The sequence below is a fragment of the Panthera uncia genome, assembly GCF_023721935.1.
Source record: "Panthera uncia isolate 11264 chromosome A3 unlocalized genomic scaffold, Puncia_PCG_1.0 HiC_scaffold_12, whole genome shotgun sequence".
Taxonomy (NCBI): Eukaryota; Metazoa; Chordata; class Mammalia; order Carnivora; family Felidae; genus Panthera; species Panthera uncia.
The window spans coordinates 18,299,119-18,313,718 of record NW_026057579.1 but is presented as its reverse complement, the minus strand read 5'-3'; the positions used below and the strand labels follow the sequence as shown (position 1 = coordinate 18,313,718).

The window sequence follows — 14,600 nt, the reverse complement described above, 5'->3', positions numbered from 1 at the left end:
CTTTGGGTATGATGTTAATCCCACAAAAAGAAAGGAAAAAGTTCCAAATTTGGACATTCTGAGGTGAAATCAACTTTAGACTTCTGGCAGTCAAGAATTGTGAAAGGAATTTTGAGGAATGTAGTTTGGTAATAGTCTTAAGTAGTATATCCTTCATGAAATCATTATAAGATAGCATGTCTTTTCACTATAATTAGCAGTATTCAGAGCTTAAAACATTACCCAACATCTGTTGTTTTTTTGTTTTGTTTTGTTTTGCTTTGTTCTTTGATTCATCAGTGAAAAGAAATGACTTGAGTTCTTTCTTCTGAGTAAAGTCAAGTCTATGTTCTGTACTTTCATTCTGTTAAATTCTGAATTCAGAAATTAACTCAGCTTGAATCATATAAACGCATGAAAATGTTAACTCCATAAAGAGCACATTTAATTACACTTCTGATTGAATCCTCTTAAACTCGTAACAATAGTGGAAATAAGATGAGGAAGACAGGAAAGCTACCATATTTTGAAAGAAGAAAAACATTTGTTAACCCTGTTAATCTGGGCATTACAGGTTGCAAAGTTAAATGATGCTGAAAGGGAACTCTCTGAAATTTCTGAGAAACTGAAAGCGTCAAGCAAAGGTAAGTTAATGACCCATGAAACAAATATGTATAGGGCATCTCCCATAAGTATTGCACTCTTCCAGGCTAGTTAGTAAGATGTACAGAATATGGAGCCTTTCTAAGGAACAACAGAACATCTTAGAACTATAAGGAACGTTATAAATTATTTGGTTTAAACTTTCTATGTAATAGATGAGGGGAATGAAGTGCATTAAGGCAAAGTGATGTCCCAAGGTCTCCAAGCTATAACCTGTTTTCTTATTCCTAATACCAGTAATGTCCTCTGTCCAACTTTAAGTTACTGACTTTTCTACAGAAACTTTGGCTGAGTTTTAAAATATTTGAGGCAATTTTTCTAAACATGTATTCTCTTTTTTCTTGGACAGCTTTATCAGAGTCGCCATCTCAGGACTCCTTAGATGCGTTCATGTCAGAAATGAAATCAGGGAGTGCATTGGATGGTGTGTCCCGGAAGAAACTTCACCTGAGAACTTTTGAACTGAGGAAAGAACTACAGAGACTTAAAGGATTGATAAAAATTGTAAAACCAGCAGAGATTCCAGAACTAAAAAAGTAAGTAAGTCTTAGTTATACTTGAAATTTTAAATAAGCATGTTTGCACAGATAACATTTTGAATTATATCTTTCTTTTTTTTAAATTGTTTTTAAGTTTATTTATTTTGAGAGAGAGAGAAGGTATGAGTGGGGGGTGGGGGACAGAGAACAAGGGAGAGAGAATCCCAAGCAAGGCTCTCTACTGTAAGCGCAGAGCCCGACTCATGGCTTGAACTCACAAGCTATGAGATCATGACCTGAGCCAAAGTTGGATGCTTACCGACTAAGCTACCCAGGAGTCCCATTATATCTTTATTTTCTTAGATAATCATTACAGAATAAAAATAGACTGTAGGGAACCCTTTAAAGCACAGAAGGCAGTGATTTCATAGAGTAAAAAGCCATTTCATTTGTGAAATATAGACTGCTGTAGGAATTTTAGAGAAAACTATATTGATTCCTTTTTCATTGGAAAGCTCTGATTTTTTTCTTAATTTTTAATGCAGAGTAAACTTCTTTATTTTTTATTTTTTTATTAAAAAGATTTTTTTTTAAATGTTTATTTTTGAGAAAGAGAGAGAGAAAGTCAGAGCATGAGAAAGGGAGGGGCAGAGAAAGAGGGAGATAGATTCTGAAGTAGGCTCCAGGCTCCGTGCTGTCAGCACAGAGCCTGACACAGGACTTGAACTCATGAGCCGTGAGATCATGACCTGAGCTGAAGTCAGATGCTCAACTGGCTGAGCCACCCAGGTGCCCCCAGAGTAAATTTTAAAGAGCAACATGCACAAAAGGCTAATTTCCCTAATCTATAAAGACCTTCGAATAAGTAGACAACCATCTACCAAAGAGAAAAATGGGAAAAGGATATCAACTGACAGGCCACTGAAAAAGAAATACAAATAGCTATATAACTATATAAAATGATGCTCAATCTTGCTCATAAGAGAAAGAGGAAGACAAGTACAACAACGTAATACCATTTTTTTATCTATGATTTTAAAACCACAGATTGTCATTTTAACACCTGATTTGTCATTCCTAAGAACCAGTTGACAATTTTAATGTATTTAAATACTTTTAAAGTGGAATTTCTTCCTTTAAAATGGGGGAAGGCATAATCCCCTAAAGTTGATTTTGGGGAAATTTTTGGAAGAAAATAACCCAAATCCATTTGTAGAAATCGAGAAGATTTTTTAGTAATTTGTGAACAAAATTTTGGGAATAATTTTTCCCAGACTTGACTAGTATTGATGAGTGTATGAATGTGTGTGTTTATGTGTGTGTGTGTGTGTGTGTGTGTGTGTGTGTGTGTATGTGTGTGTGTGTGTGTGTGTGAGAGAGAGAGAGAGAGAGAGAGAGAGAGAGAGAGAATAAGGTCCAGTCTTTCAACTTGACAATATTTTCAAATTTTGTTCTAAGTGGTCTCAACAAATTTTGAAAATGTTGAGTAGGTTGTTGTAGAAATAAGCCACTTTAAGTGAGCACAATCCAGGACAATCCAGGTGGGCATCTCAAAAAGTGGCATTGCCCAGATGGGTACACACACTTAAGAAGGTAATTAATTCTAGAAAGTTTCTCATTTTCTTTTGATCTGTGATGTCCTTCCTATATAGCACCCATTAGTCTTATGTGATATTAAAATGAAATGACATTGCAAATTCAGTTCTTCAGACAACTAGCCACATGTTAACTCCTCAGTAGCCACATGTGGATAGTGGCTACTGTATTGGACAGTGCAGATGCAGAGCGTTTCCATGATTGCAGAAAATTCTGTTAGACGGCACTGCTTTAGATTGTCAGTATGCGGCGCCTTACCCCTGTGTACAAAACCTGTGACTTGATGCTGGGGGCATTGTATAGATAAACATCTAGGTACTGGGGGACAATTTTTATGTCGAGATGTAAAGGTAAAATGTATCTATGTATCTGGAGCCCTTGATTGTACAGAAAATTTGTCCCTAAATTACTAGCAGTTTTGTTAAAGGATTTATGTGTAGTTTGGTTATTTAACGCAGTGATTGATAGGTCAGTCCACAAAGGTCTGTTTGACCCTGGTGGCATTTGATTTACTGATAGTGAGGAGGGGGGTTAGCACTCGAGTTAGACTCCCTGGCTTTCATTCTCAACTCTATCAATTACTTTTTGGGCATTTTGAGGCAAATTATGCAACTTCTTTGACCTTCGCCTTCCTCGTCTGTCAATTAGAAGTACTGGTGATGTTGCAAAGATGACTCGAACAGCACTTGACAAAGTGTCTGTATCATCATTGTGATCATTGTCCTGTTTCTGTTATACTTAGCAGTTATTTGTAACATTGTGTTTGTGGAGAAAGGGTAAAAACTCTGGAGGTATAGCTGAGGGTAAACCAATTAACATTGAATTTTAATTCCAACTCTGAAATCCTTTCCCTTGCTAAGTCATCCCTTCCAGAGAAGGTATGCCAGTCTCCTCCACAGCCTCCCTTCCTGCTGTCTGTGTGTCTGCTTAGTTTCTCCTCCCTCTCCTACTTTATATCCTGGACTTCAGATGTGTGTACCTTGTGCTCACTTCAGCAGCACATGTACAGATGTGTGTACCTTCTCCCTCCTCTTCTCACTTTGGTTGACCTTCCAACCTTTCTACCTAACACCCCTCCTGCCCCTGCCCAAGCAGCTCTTGATTGGGATCCCGTCTTCTGCCATTTGGCTCCTTGGGGTGACTTTGCCCGTCTTCCAGACAAGCCAAGCTATTTAATGGAGCTGAAGAATATCTGGGTTGCTCTTGCTTTTGTCTTCTGTGCTAGAACCTTCCTGAGACCTGTAGGGAGGGGCTGTGAAGGATAGTATTTGATGAAAAGTCTTTACGGACAAACAGGCAGGATTTTTCTGGTGGCCTTAGCAAGGCAATGGGTCTGTCCATGGTAGAGAGCAAGGTGGTGAGGCTAGGCCCAAGAGCACCACTGAGGGGGTAAGACTTAGGTAGAAGAAGGTAGTAGCGACAAATGGGGCTTCAGTATAGAGCAGCAAGGTCATTTTCTCATATGGCTCACAGTGTGTCTTGAGTGCCAGTGCTGTCCCTGTATTCCAGAATGCAGGCCTGCCCTTCCCTATGTCTCCTCATGCTATCTTGTCATCGTCACCTCTGCCTACTCTCTGAATGTCTTGTCAACTCAACTACATCCTTTTTGTTTTTGCTGTGTTCTTTTTTTTGCCCCTGATGTTTCCCAATTTCTATAATCTCTTCTTTTTGCTCTTCCTTAGCTTTACCCTAGTGGGCTTAGCTGTTATAACTCTCTCCAGCCAGTGAGACGCTGACAAACTCACCAGTTGTAAGGTCTCTCATTATGTCCTTGTCATTACTCACCACGCAGCGTAGCCCCTTCACAGAGGTTTTTGTTTTTGTTTTTTTAACTTCTGTGATCAGAGCCTTTGTCCACGGTTATGATAAGTGTGGACTCCAGGCAAGACACTGTGGGTCCTCTTGCGAGGTTGGTGGAAAATAGGGCTTTACTTTGTGGACCCGTCTCCTGCCACTTAGTGGGAATGGGATCTTGCCCCATTTGCCAGTGACCTTCGTACTGTTAGCATCATTTTATGAAGGTGAAGTCATGTAGCATGTTGGGACTTAACTGAAGTTAAGAACCTCATCTCGCCCTTAATAGTCCTGTGTCTGTGACAGTCAGCAGTATCATTGTCCATTCAGACTCCGTTGGCCTTTTCCTGTTGGTATATGCTTAGATATTCATTTTGTGGAAATTTTTGTTTCCCAGAAGTTTCTTTGTCAGAGTCCAGAGTGTTCTTAGATAAAATTTTGGCCTCACTGGAATAGACATGTACAATTACTCTTTCTTCTTAGGACTGAAAGTCAGACTACAGATGTGGAAAACAAAGCTAAAAAGCTTACGTTGCCTCTCTTTGGTGCCATGAAAGGAGGAAGCAAATTCAAATTAAAAACGGGAACAGTAGGGGTAAGTTGTGGGTCACGGTGTTAAACTTTTAGCTCTCAAGTCAATTTGCATATAACTGATTCGTACATTGAACATCAGTGTATTAATTTGTGATGGATGTTGCATTTAAGAAGTGTCTCTTTTCCTGGTGGGACTCAACATTTGTTAGTTATATAGTCACTGCACCCGGCTCTGCCATGTGGTGTTCCTTACTTCATTTAATCCCTTCAACACTTGCTGACTTGTGGGAATTATTACCTCTCAAAGGTGAGGAAACAGGGTCAGAGAAGTTAATTACGGGACACATCCTCATCATTAAGTGACTAGACTGGCAATCAAATCCAGGTCCTCTCTTTTTTGAGTTTTGTGATCTCTCTGTTATCCTCTAACACTTCACTGGTGAATGTTTTTGTTTTATATACATCCCTGTTTACAGGTCCAGCTTTTAGAAGGTTTTCATCACCCCAAAGAGCTGAATCTTGTGTATTAGTGTGCAAGGGCTGCCCTAACCAAATACCACGGACTGAGCGGCTTAGAGGACAGAAATTTATTTTCTCACAGTTCCAAGATCAGCATGTCAGCAGGGTTGGTTTCCCCTGAGGTCTCTTTCCTAGGCTTGGGGATGGCTGCCCTCTTCCTGCATCTTCACGTGGTCACCTGTCTGTGCACTTGCACCTGTGGTGTCTCCCCTCTCCTCCTCCTCTTATAAGAGTACCAGTCATAGTGGGATGCCTGGGTGACTCAGTTGGTTAAGCGTCTGAATCTAGATTTTGGCTCAGGTCACTATCAAGGTTCGTGAGATTGAGCCCCAGGTGGGGCTGACAGTGCGGAGCCTGCTTGGGAGTCTCTCCCTCCCTCTCTCTCTGCCCCTCCCCTGCTCTTCCCTTCTGTGCATGCTCGCTCTCTCTCTCTCTTTCTCTCTCTCACCCTCTCAAAAAAAAAAAAAAAAATACCAGCCATATTGGATTAGGGTCCTACTCTAACTGCTTTGTTTTAACTTACCTCTTTAAAGATTTTATCTCTAAATATGGTTACTTCTGAGGTACTAAGGATTGGGACTTCAACGTATGAATTTTGTGGGGACAGAATTCAGCCCCCAACACCTTCAATTAGGGTAAACTGCCATCTGGGGGAAGAAGCCTGAAGTCCCAGCCATATGTTGTGAGTGAGTATGTGGTTGACCTGAGATGGAGGTTTTTCTGTGAGGATGGGGGGACTGGAAGTACTTGTGTTTTAGTTAGCGGAAAAACTCACTTAAAACTCTCTTTAGGGGTGCCTGGATGGCTCAGTCAGTAGAGCATACAACTCTTAATCTCAGGGTCATAAGTTCAAGGCCCATGTTGGGTGTGGAGGCCTACTTAAAATAAAATTAAAAAAATAAAATAAAAAGCTCTCTTGAAAGGATTACTGAATTAAATCCTTTCTTTAAAAAATGATATGCCCAACGTACACTTTGGTACTTTCTATTTCTTAAGCTGCAATCAACTTTTTCTAATAATTACTTTTATTGAGAGGTCTTGATCAGAATGTTTGACTTTATTCTTCAAGGAATGTCTTTTCTTCAGGATCTGTTTTACCGATTTACATGTCTTATTTCCTTAAATTGAGTTAAATCTGAAGTGAAAAATCTAGGCAAATAATCTGTTTGTTAGCTTTTGTGATGAAGATCCTTTAACCCCCTGAGGGGTAACAGGACAGAATTCCTGCAGCAGGTACTCGCCTGGAATAAATGTTTTCATTCCCTACAAGCTGTTTCAAGTGTTTTGTACTTAATATTCTTTGGACCCTAGAAACTAATAAAGATAATGTGTTAAGGGTCCACAGATGGATAAAAGCTCATGTGCAGGTCCTCCTTCCAGCAGACTTCTGCAGGGTTCATCAACCTGGAGGGGTTAGACATTCTCCACATTTAGCTTAACCTCCTTGAAGAGAGTTGTCTCTTTCTCATTATGTGGAACTCTTCATTCATGGTTTTGTTTCCTTTATAGAAGTTACCCCCCAAACGTCCAGAACTCCCTCCAGCTCTAATGAGAATGAAGGATGAGCCTGAAGTAGAAGAGGAGGAGGAAGAAGAACAAGATGTGGAGAAGGAAAAGGAGGAGGATGAAAAGAAAAAAATGGAGGCTGAGAGCAGTAGGTTACAGGCAGAGATAGAGCCGGAAGAAGCAGTGCAGGAAGCGAGGCCTCCCACTGATCTCACATGTTCTAAAGAAACAAAAAACCATGGTAAATCTTTCTTCTCCTTCCTATGCTGTTCAGTGGGGCGTTTGCATTAATTGTGCAGAGGTCTAAAAAGCAAAGCCAGTTCTTGCTTGTGCATTTTGACTTTGTGGCACTTTATGATATATAACACAGCTGACTCTGTGGAAACATATTTTCTTTCTTTGACTGTCAGTCTTTCTTTCTTTGACTGTCAGTCATTATTTATCCTCATTGCAAAATAAGGGCAGGCATTTCCAGTCTATTCCAGAGTTGTGAAACTTTGAAAGCTGTGGAATCTGAAACCACAGTTGCTATGAAATAACCCTGAGCAGCTGCCACTGTGTGATTGGAGGGCAGTGGACTAGGTTCATGATGAGGCCTGATTAGGTGGTTTAAAGATAAACCTCCTCTTGCTCATTTTTTTCCCTATCCCTAAAACAGAGGCTAAGCATAATTGTACCCACTGTGTATACTGCTCAGGAAGCATAATGCCTTATTCATCTTTTTGTCCGTGGTACCTAGCAGAACACCTAGCAGAGACCCACCTCAGCAAAGGCTTGATGAAAAAGAGGGAATTGATTGGCTTTTGAATATGTTTTCTTCTGATTATAAAAGGAAGATAAATTCATTTTAGAAACTTCTGATCATACATCAAAGTCCAAAGAAGAAAAGAGAGATCTACTGCAGTCTCACCCCTAGAGATAATTGTTTATCATTTTAGTATCTTTCTCTCCTTGTCCACTGCAGGAGTTACTTTCCTGCAGGGTGGCCAAACTGTCTGGCAATACTAAGACTTCACAGAAAATAGAGAGCTTGACGAAAAACAAAACAAAAACTGACATTAAATATATGTGGGAAAGTTTGCATGTCTACTTCCAAAACAAACCAGGCTTATCTACATAAAACAACAGGCCTGGTATGTAGACATTCTCTTGAATCATCCTCAGTTGTTTGAGAAAAGAAAAGTTACTGTTTTTTTCATCTGTGAGAGATCTTTTGTTTTTGCATTCTCCTTTTGTTTAGTTATTGGCAAAATGCTTAGCCTTTTCAAACAAGGTGCGTAATACATGCTTTTTTAATGAGTCTAGTCTCTGATCCATATATTGTGAGGGTGGCATATAAGCAGGCCAGCAGGAAAGGGAGCAATAAGTATTGTATTTTTTCTTTAAAGGAGCAAAGGAAATATGTGTGTGTATAAAAATAGAAGATTTTAAAATTTGGTAAAGATACATTAATTAGTAAATTTGCGGCTGATTAGGGATTACTCTAGGCCTTTTTTTTCACTATTAGGATTATGTTGTACATGCTATTTTATAATCTATTTTTTTCTCTGTCTTGACATGTTCTTTTATTTTTTTAATTAATTTTTTAAATTATTTTTTTTTTGTTTTAAATTTTATTATTAAACAACATTTTTTTAAAAATTTACATCCAAATTAGTTAGCATATAGTGAAACAATGATTTCAGGAGTAAATTCCTTTTGTTTTTTTTTTTTAGTTTTTTATTTTTTTAATGTTTGTTTATTTTTGAGAGAGACAGAGACAGAGACAGAATGCGAGTGGGTTGGGGCAGAGAGGGAGACACAGAATCGGAAGCAGGCTCCAGGCTCTGAGCTGTCAGCACAGAGCCCGACGTGGGGTGCAAACTCACGAGCTGCGAGATCATGACCTGAGCTGAAGTCGGACGCTTAACTAACTGAGCCACCCAGGCGCCCCTTCGGGAGTAGATTCCTTAATGCCCCTGACCCATTTAGCCCATCCCCCTCCCATAATCCCTCCAGTAACCCTCTGTTTGTTCTTCATATGTAAGAGTCTCTTATGTTTTGTCCCCCTCCCTGTTTTTATATTATTTTTGCTTCCCTTATGTTCATCTGTTTTGTCTCTTAAAGTCCTCATATGAGTGAAATCATATGATATTTGTCTTTCTCTGACTAATTTCGCTTAGCCTAATACCTTCTAGTTCCATCCACATAGTTGCAGATGGCAAGATTTCATTCTTTTTGATTGCTGAGTAATACCCCATTGTATATATATACCACATCTTCTTTATCCATTCATCCGTTTATGGATATTTGGGCTCTTTCCATATTTTGGCTATTATTGATAGTGCTGCTATAAACATTGGGGTGCATGTGTCCCTTCGAAACAGCACACCAGTATCCCTTGGATAAATACCTAGTAGTGCAATTGCTGGGTCATAGGGTAGTTCTATTTTTAATTTTTTGAGGAACCTCCATACTGTTTTCCAGAGTGGCTGAACCAGCTTGCATTCCCATGTCTTAAAACGTTCTTTTAAAATGTGACTTCAATAAGCATAGTGGTCCATCATATGCATGTGCCATGATTGATTTAATCAACTCCATATTGTTAGACCTGTACATTATTTGTTAATTTTTGCTATTATAAACATACTGTATGTAATAAATCTTAGTATTCATCTCTGATTATTTTCTTTGAATCTGTTCCTGGAAGTAGAATTTCTAGGCCAAGGAATATGTACATTTTTAAGGGTTTTGGTAAGTACTGCTGAAAAGTTTTAGCTCAGAGTTGGCCAGTTTTTAAAGTGGAAAATTGGTTTCTCTGTTAGACATATGGAGGTACTTTTTTTTGAAAATCTAATTAAGGTTATTGAAGCTAATGATGGTAAGGCTGGATGATTATGTATTTACTTAGCTTTTCTTGCTTTTGCCTTTGTTTTCTTGGTTCCCTCCTATGAATTAAATAATAACAGTACACTCTGGTTCTGCATTTTATAGAAAACATGTCTCAACTCAGCCAAGTGCAACAGAATAAAGATTATCAAGAGATTAGTGAAACAGCTGCATCATGTGAGGAACCCTCAGGCAAGTAGCGTAGCCGCCTCCTTAGCTGCTCTGCACATAAGCAACCAGCTGGTGTCAGAGGAGGGGTTGGAGTCGAGCTGAAGCAGCACAGAGCGTGGCCTTTCACAGAGCATGCTGGGGGAGACGCTGCTGGAACATATGAGAGGTTATGTTTGCTGCCATCCCATTTGCCTTTCTTTATTCCTTTTCTGCCTCTTGGGTTCCATTTTCCTGACCTGCAGAATACCTGATGCCTTCACTCTTCCCATGGCCATGCATAGCCCTCCACAATTTTCCATCTCCCAGAGATGAGTCTGTGCCTATCATGGGAGTGATTCCAAAACTATTAAAAGAAATTGGTTGAAAAGTTGGCCTTTTAATAAAAAGGACTGGTTTTCTACTGCCCTTTTTTTTTTTTTTTTTTTTTTTAATGTTTATTGGGGTGCCTGGGTGGCTCAGTCGTTTGAGCGTTAACTTCAGCTCAGGTCATCATCTTACCGTTTGTGTTTTTCATGTTTAATAAACATTAAAAAAATAAATAAACATTTATTTTAATGTTTATTTTTGAGAGAGAGAGAGAGAGAGAGAGAGAGAGCGCATGAGCAGGGGAGGGGCAGAGAGAGGGAGAACAGAGAGGATACCAAGCAGGCTTGACACCAGCCACCCAGCACAGAGCCTGATGTGGGGCTCGAACCCACAAACCGTGAGATCATGACCTGAGCCGAAACCAAGAGTCAGACGCTTAACCAGCTGAGCCATCCAGGCACCCCTGCTTTTTTTTTAAAAAAGTGTTTATTTATTTATTTTTGAGAGAGTGGGGAAAGGACCGAGAGAGAATTTCAAGCAGGCTCTGCACTAACAGTACAGATATGGGCTCAAACCCACAAACCAGGAGATCACGACTTGAGCCGAAATCAAAAGTTGGATGCTCACTGACTGAGCTGCCTACGCACCCCTCTACTGCTTTAAACTGTAATGGTTGAACTGTAGAATAGTAAAATCAGCCCATTTTCCTTTCCTTTTTCAAATAGTGCGATTACATTCAAGCTCTAGAACAGCGTTTGGATTTGAAAGCTAGGGTTATTAGCAGAGGGAAAATTTTCTCTTTAATAGAATCTTTACAGTAGAGGGAATTTTTAAGAATTTGATTGTTACATGTTCAATTTTTATAATGTTCTCTAAGGAGGAATTTTTCCTTTCTATTTTACTTATTCTGAAATAGCTATTGCCTCTTTTTTTTTCTTTTTCTCAAATTAGCATCAAAGAATGAATATGAGAAAAACAGAGATGAATTGAAGAAAAAGAAAGCTCCCGCTCCAGGCAAAGTAAGTACCTTAGTCGTAATCTTCATGTCTCTAGGAGTAAAAATGAATCCCCTTGTCATGGACCACATTCAGAAGAGTGAATTTTTAGGGATCACCTTAGCAGAGTTCTCAACTGCCTAATACCTCCTCTTCTAGAAGTCTGGGCTCTCTTATTTTTGAATTTTTGTTTTCTGAATTCTCTGTTGTCTCCATCCACACTGTTCCCTATAACTGTGCATATACCTCTTTTATTAATTTGTGAACCTTTGTTCATATCCTTTTATGCCATACAAAGACATTTGAATAATATATTCTTATTTGACCTTTTATTACACGGAAAATAGAATGTAATGTACTGCATTATACATCTTTTTTTTTTTTTTAACCTATTGTGGAAATCATAATAGGTATTGGTATACCAAGGGCTTCCTACTGTATGGATGTACTATACTTAACCATTTCTCCATAGATTGACGCTGGGTTGTTTCTTTTCTTTTTAATTTTTAAAAATGTTTATTTTTGAGAAAGAGATAGAGCACGAGCAGAGAAGGGGCAGAGAGGGAGAGAGAGAGAGAGAGGGAGACAGAGAATCCAAAGCAGGCTCCAGGCTCTGAGCTGTCAGCACAGAGCCCGACATGGGGCTCGAACCCACAAACTGTGAGATCATCATCTGAGTCGAAGTCAGACACTCAACGGAATGAGCCACCCAGGCGCCCTGACGCTGGGTTGTTTCTAGTCTTTTATTATAACGGTGCTATAAGGACTAATCTTGTGTGTACAAAATTTTGTATGGATACAGTAAGTTTCCAAAAGTGGGATTGCTAGTTGTGTTAGGAGGTCCGTAAGACCACCCTCAGGCTAGATAATTCATAGGACGCCTCACAGGACTCAGCATGTAGTTGTACTCACAGCTGTGATTTACTACAGTAAAGGATACCAAGCACAGTCAACAGAGGGAAAAGGCACATGGGGCAAAGTCTGAGGAAACCAGGCTAAGCTTCCAAGAGTCCTTTTTCAGTGGAGTCACACAGGATGTGCTTAATTCCCCTAGCAGTGAGTTGTGACATCTTGTTGAAATGTTGCTAACCAGCGAGGCCCATTAGAGACTCAGTGCCCACTGGGGACTGATCATATGGGTACCTCCTGCCTGGCATGTACTCCAGTTTCATTCTCCAAGAAGGAAAGTAGATGTTCAGCACGAACCCTATTGTTTTTTACAGACAGTTTAGGCATAGTGAGCCACTTTTATCAGGGTAATAGGAACCCTCCTGAAATCCAAGTCCCCAGAAACTAGGCGAGGGCCAGCCTTGCAAACAGGCCTTTCAAAGGATAGCAGTTAGGCTTGCTCTGTTAACTCTTTTCTCCACCTAGATCAAAAGACAAATACCAAAATTCCCTGTATGGAGATCATACCATTAGAACTCATATCTCTGTTAACTGCCTCTTTTAAAAAACCTCACTCACTCTCACTGGCTGAAAATCAACTTGTTGAGGCTTTACAGGAAAAAGTCAAGGTTCAGAGATGTTCTCCCATTTTTTGGTTACTTATGCGAAGGTAATTAATGGAAGCTGCTCTTAGTTTTTGTTTGCTGACAGGCATAGGGATAATAGTTCTTAGAGTTAAAATTATTTTCAGTAAAATAACTTCTGTTTTCTTTGTAGCTTCCAGCAACACTTTCCTCCAGATATCCAGAAGATGACCCAGACTACTGTGTGTGGGTCCCACCTGAAGGTAGATTGTATTTACTTTTCTTCTCTTCTAAGACTTATTCTCCTTAAGACTTATTTATATTTCTGAGTAGGTAATGTATGTTTAAGGTTCAAAATGTGAAGTTTTTATAAGAGTATGAAGTGGGAAAATTCTCCCTTCTAGGGGAACAGGTAGAGTAAAAGATCTAAAGAGATACATCAACCAAGTATAATTTGTGGATTCTGCTTGGATCCTTATTGGAACAAACCACTATTTTTTTTTTTTAATTTTTTAACATTTATTTATTTTTGAGAGACAGAGAGAGATACAGCACAACTAGGGGAGGGACAGGGAGAGAGGGAGACACAGAATCCAAAGCAGGCTCCAGGCTCTGAGCTGTCAGCACAGAGCCTGATGCAGGGACTCATACTCACAAACCATGAGGTCATGACCTGAGCCGAAGTCAGACGCTTAACCGACTGAGCCACCCAGGCGCCCCTGGAACAAACAACTATTAAAAAAGTTACATACGAGTTGGATAATTTTGCATACTAGCCAGATGTTTGATACTATTAGGAAATTATTAATTATTTCAAAGTGTGAATTATGTTTTTTAGGAAAAGTTCTTCTAGGACTATGTACAGAAGGTTCACAGGTGGAATGATAACTGAGATTTGCCTTAAGATAATGCCTGGGTGGCTCAGTCGGTTAAGTGTCTGACTTTGGCTCAGGTCATGATCTCGTTCATGAGTTTGAGCCCCATGTCGAGCTCTGTGCTGACAGCTCAGAGCCTGGAGCCTGCTTTGGATTCTGTGTCTCTGTCTCTCTCTGCCCCTCCCTCCCTCCCTCTCTTTCTCTCTCTCAAAAATAAATAAACATTAAAAAAAAAAAAAAGATAATCCAGTAGAAGCAGAGGATGAGGGAGTAGTAGACAAAGCAGGATTTGCCACATATTGATAATTGTTTTAGCTGGGTGATGAGTACATGGAGGTTCATTGTATTTTTCTCTTCTGCATGTATTTTAAAATTTCTTTCAAGTTAAAAAACAACAACTTCTGGTTCTACCTCAGCTACTCAGTATTTTCCATTAAAGCCAACAAAATATCACTTTCTTATGACTTAAAAAAAAATGTTTATTTACTTATTTTGAGGGGAGGGGAGGGAGAAAGAGAATCCCAAGCAGGCTCCACACTGTCAGCACAGAGCCTGACTCAGGGCTCAATCTCACTGTGAGCTCATGACCTGAGCCGAAATCAAGAGTCAGATGCTTAACAGACAGAGCCACCCAGGAGCCCCTCTGTGACTTCTTATATGTGTCATGTGAAATGCCTGTGTAAACAATAAAATACATGATATTTCACCACCTTTTTTACACAAATAGAATCATATTCTGTATCTTTCTGTTTTGTACTTATCACTCTATGGATATCCTTTTGTATCTATTTATAGGTCTTTCTTTCTTTCTTTCTTTCTTTCTTTCTTTCTTTCTTTCTTTCT

At 39.5% G+C, this 14,600-nt stretch overlaps 1 protein-coding gene across 1 annotated transcript in view; it reads left to right on the top strand.

The window, feature by feature from the left end:
• Window positions 1-14,600, top strand: part of SLC4A1AP (solute carrier family 4 member 1 adaptor protein) — a 28,723-nt gene that overhangs the window by 13,132 nt on the left and 991 nt on the right. The window contains exons 7-13 of the mRNA XM_049652361.1: window positions 554-623; window positions 992-1,178; window positions 4,995-5,106; window positions 7,074-7,311; window positions 10,044-10,130; window positions 11,367-11,434; window positions 13,076-13,145. Of these exons, the coding sequence (XP_049508318.1) occupies window positions 554-623; window positions 992-1,178; window positions 4,995-5,106; window positions 7,074-7,311; window positions 10,044-10,130; window positions 11,367-11,434; window positions 13,076-13,145 (832 nt within the window). The remainder of the gene's footprint in view (window positions 1-553; window positions 624-991; window positions 1,179-4,994; window positions 5,107-7,073; window positions 7,312-10,043; window positions 10,131-11,366; window positions 11,435-13,075; window positions 13,146-14,600) is intronic.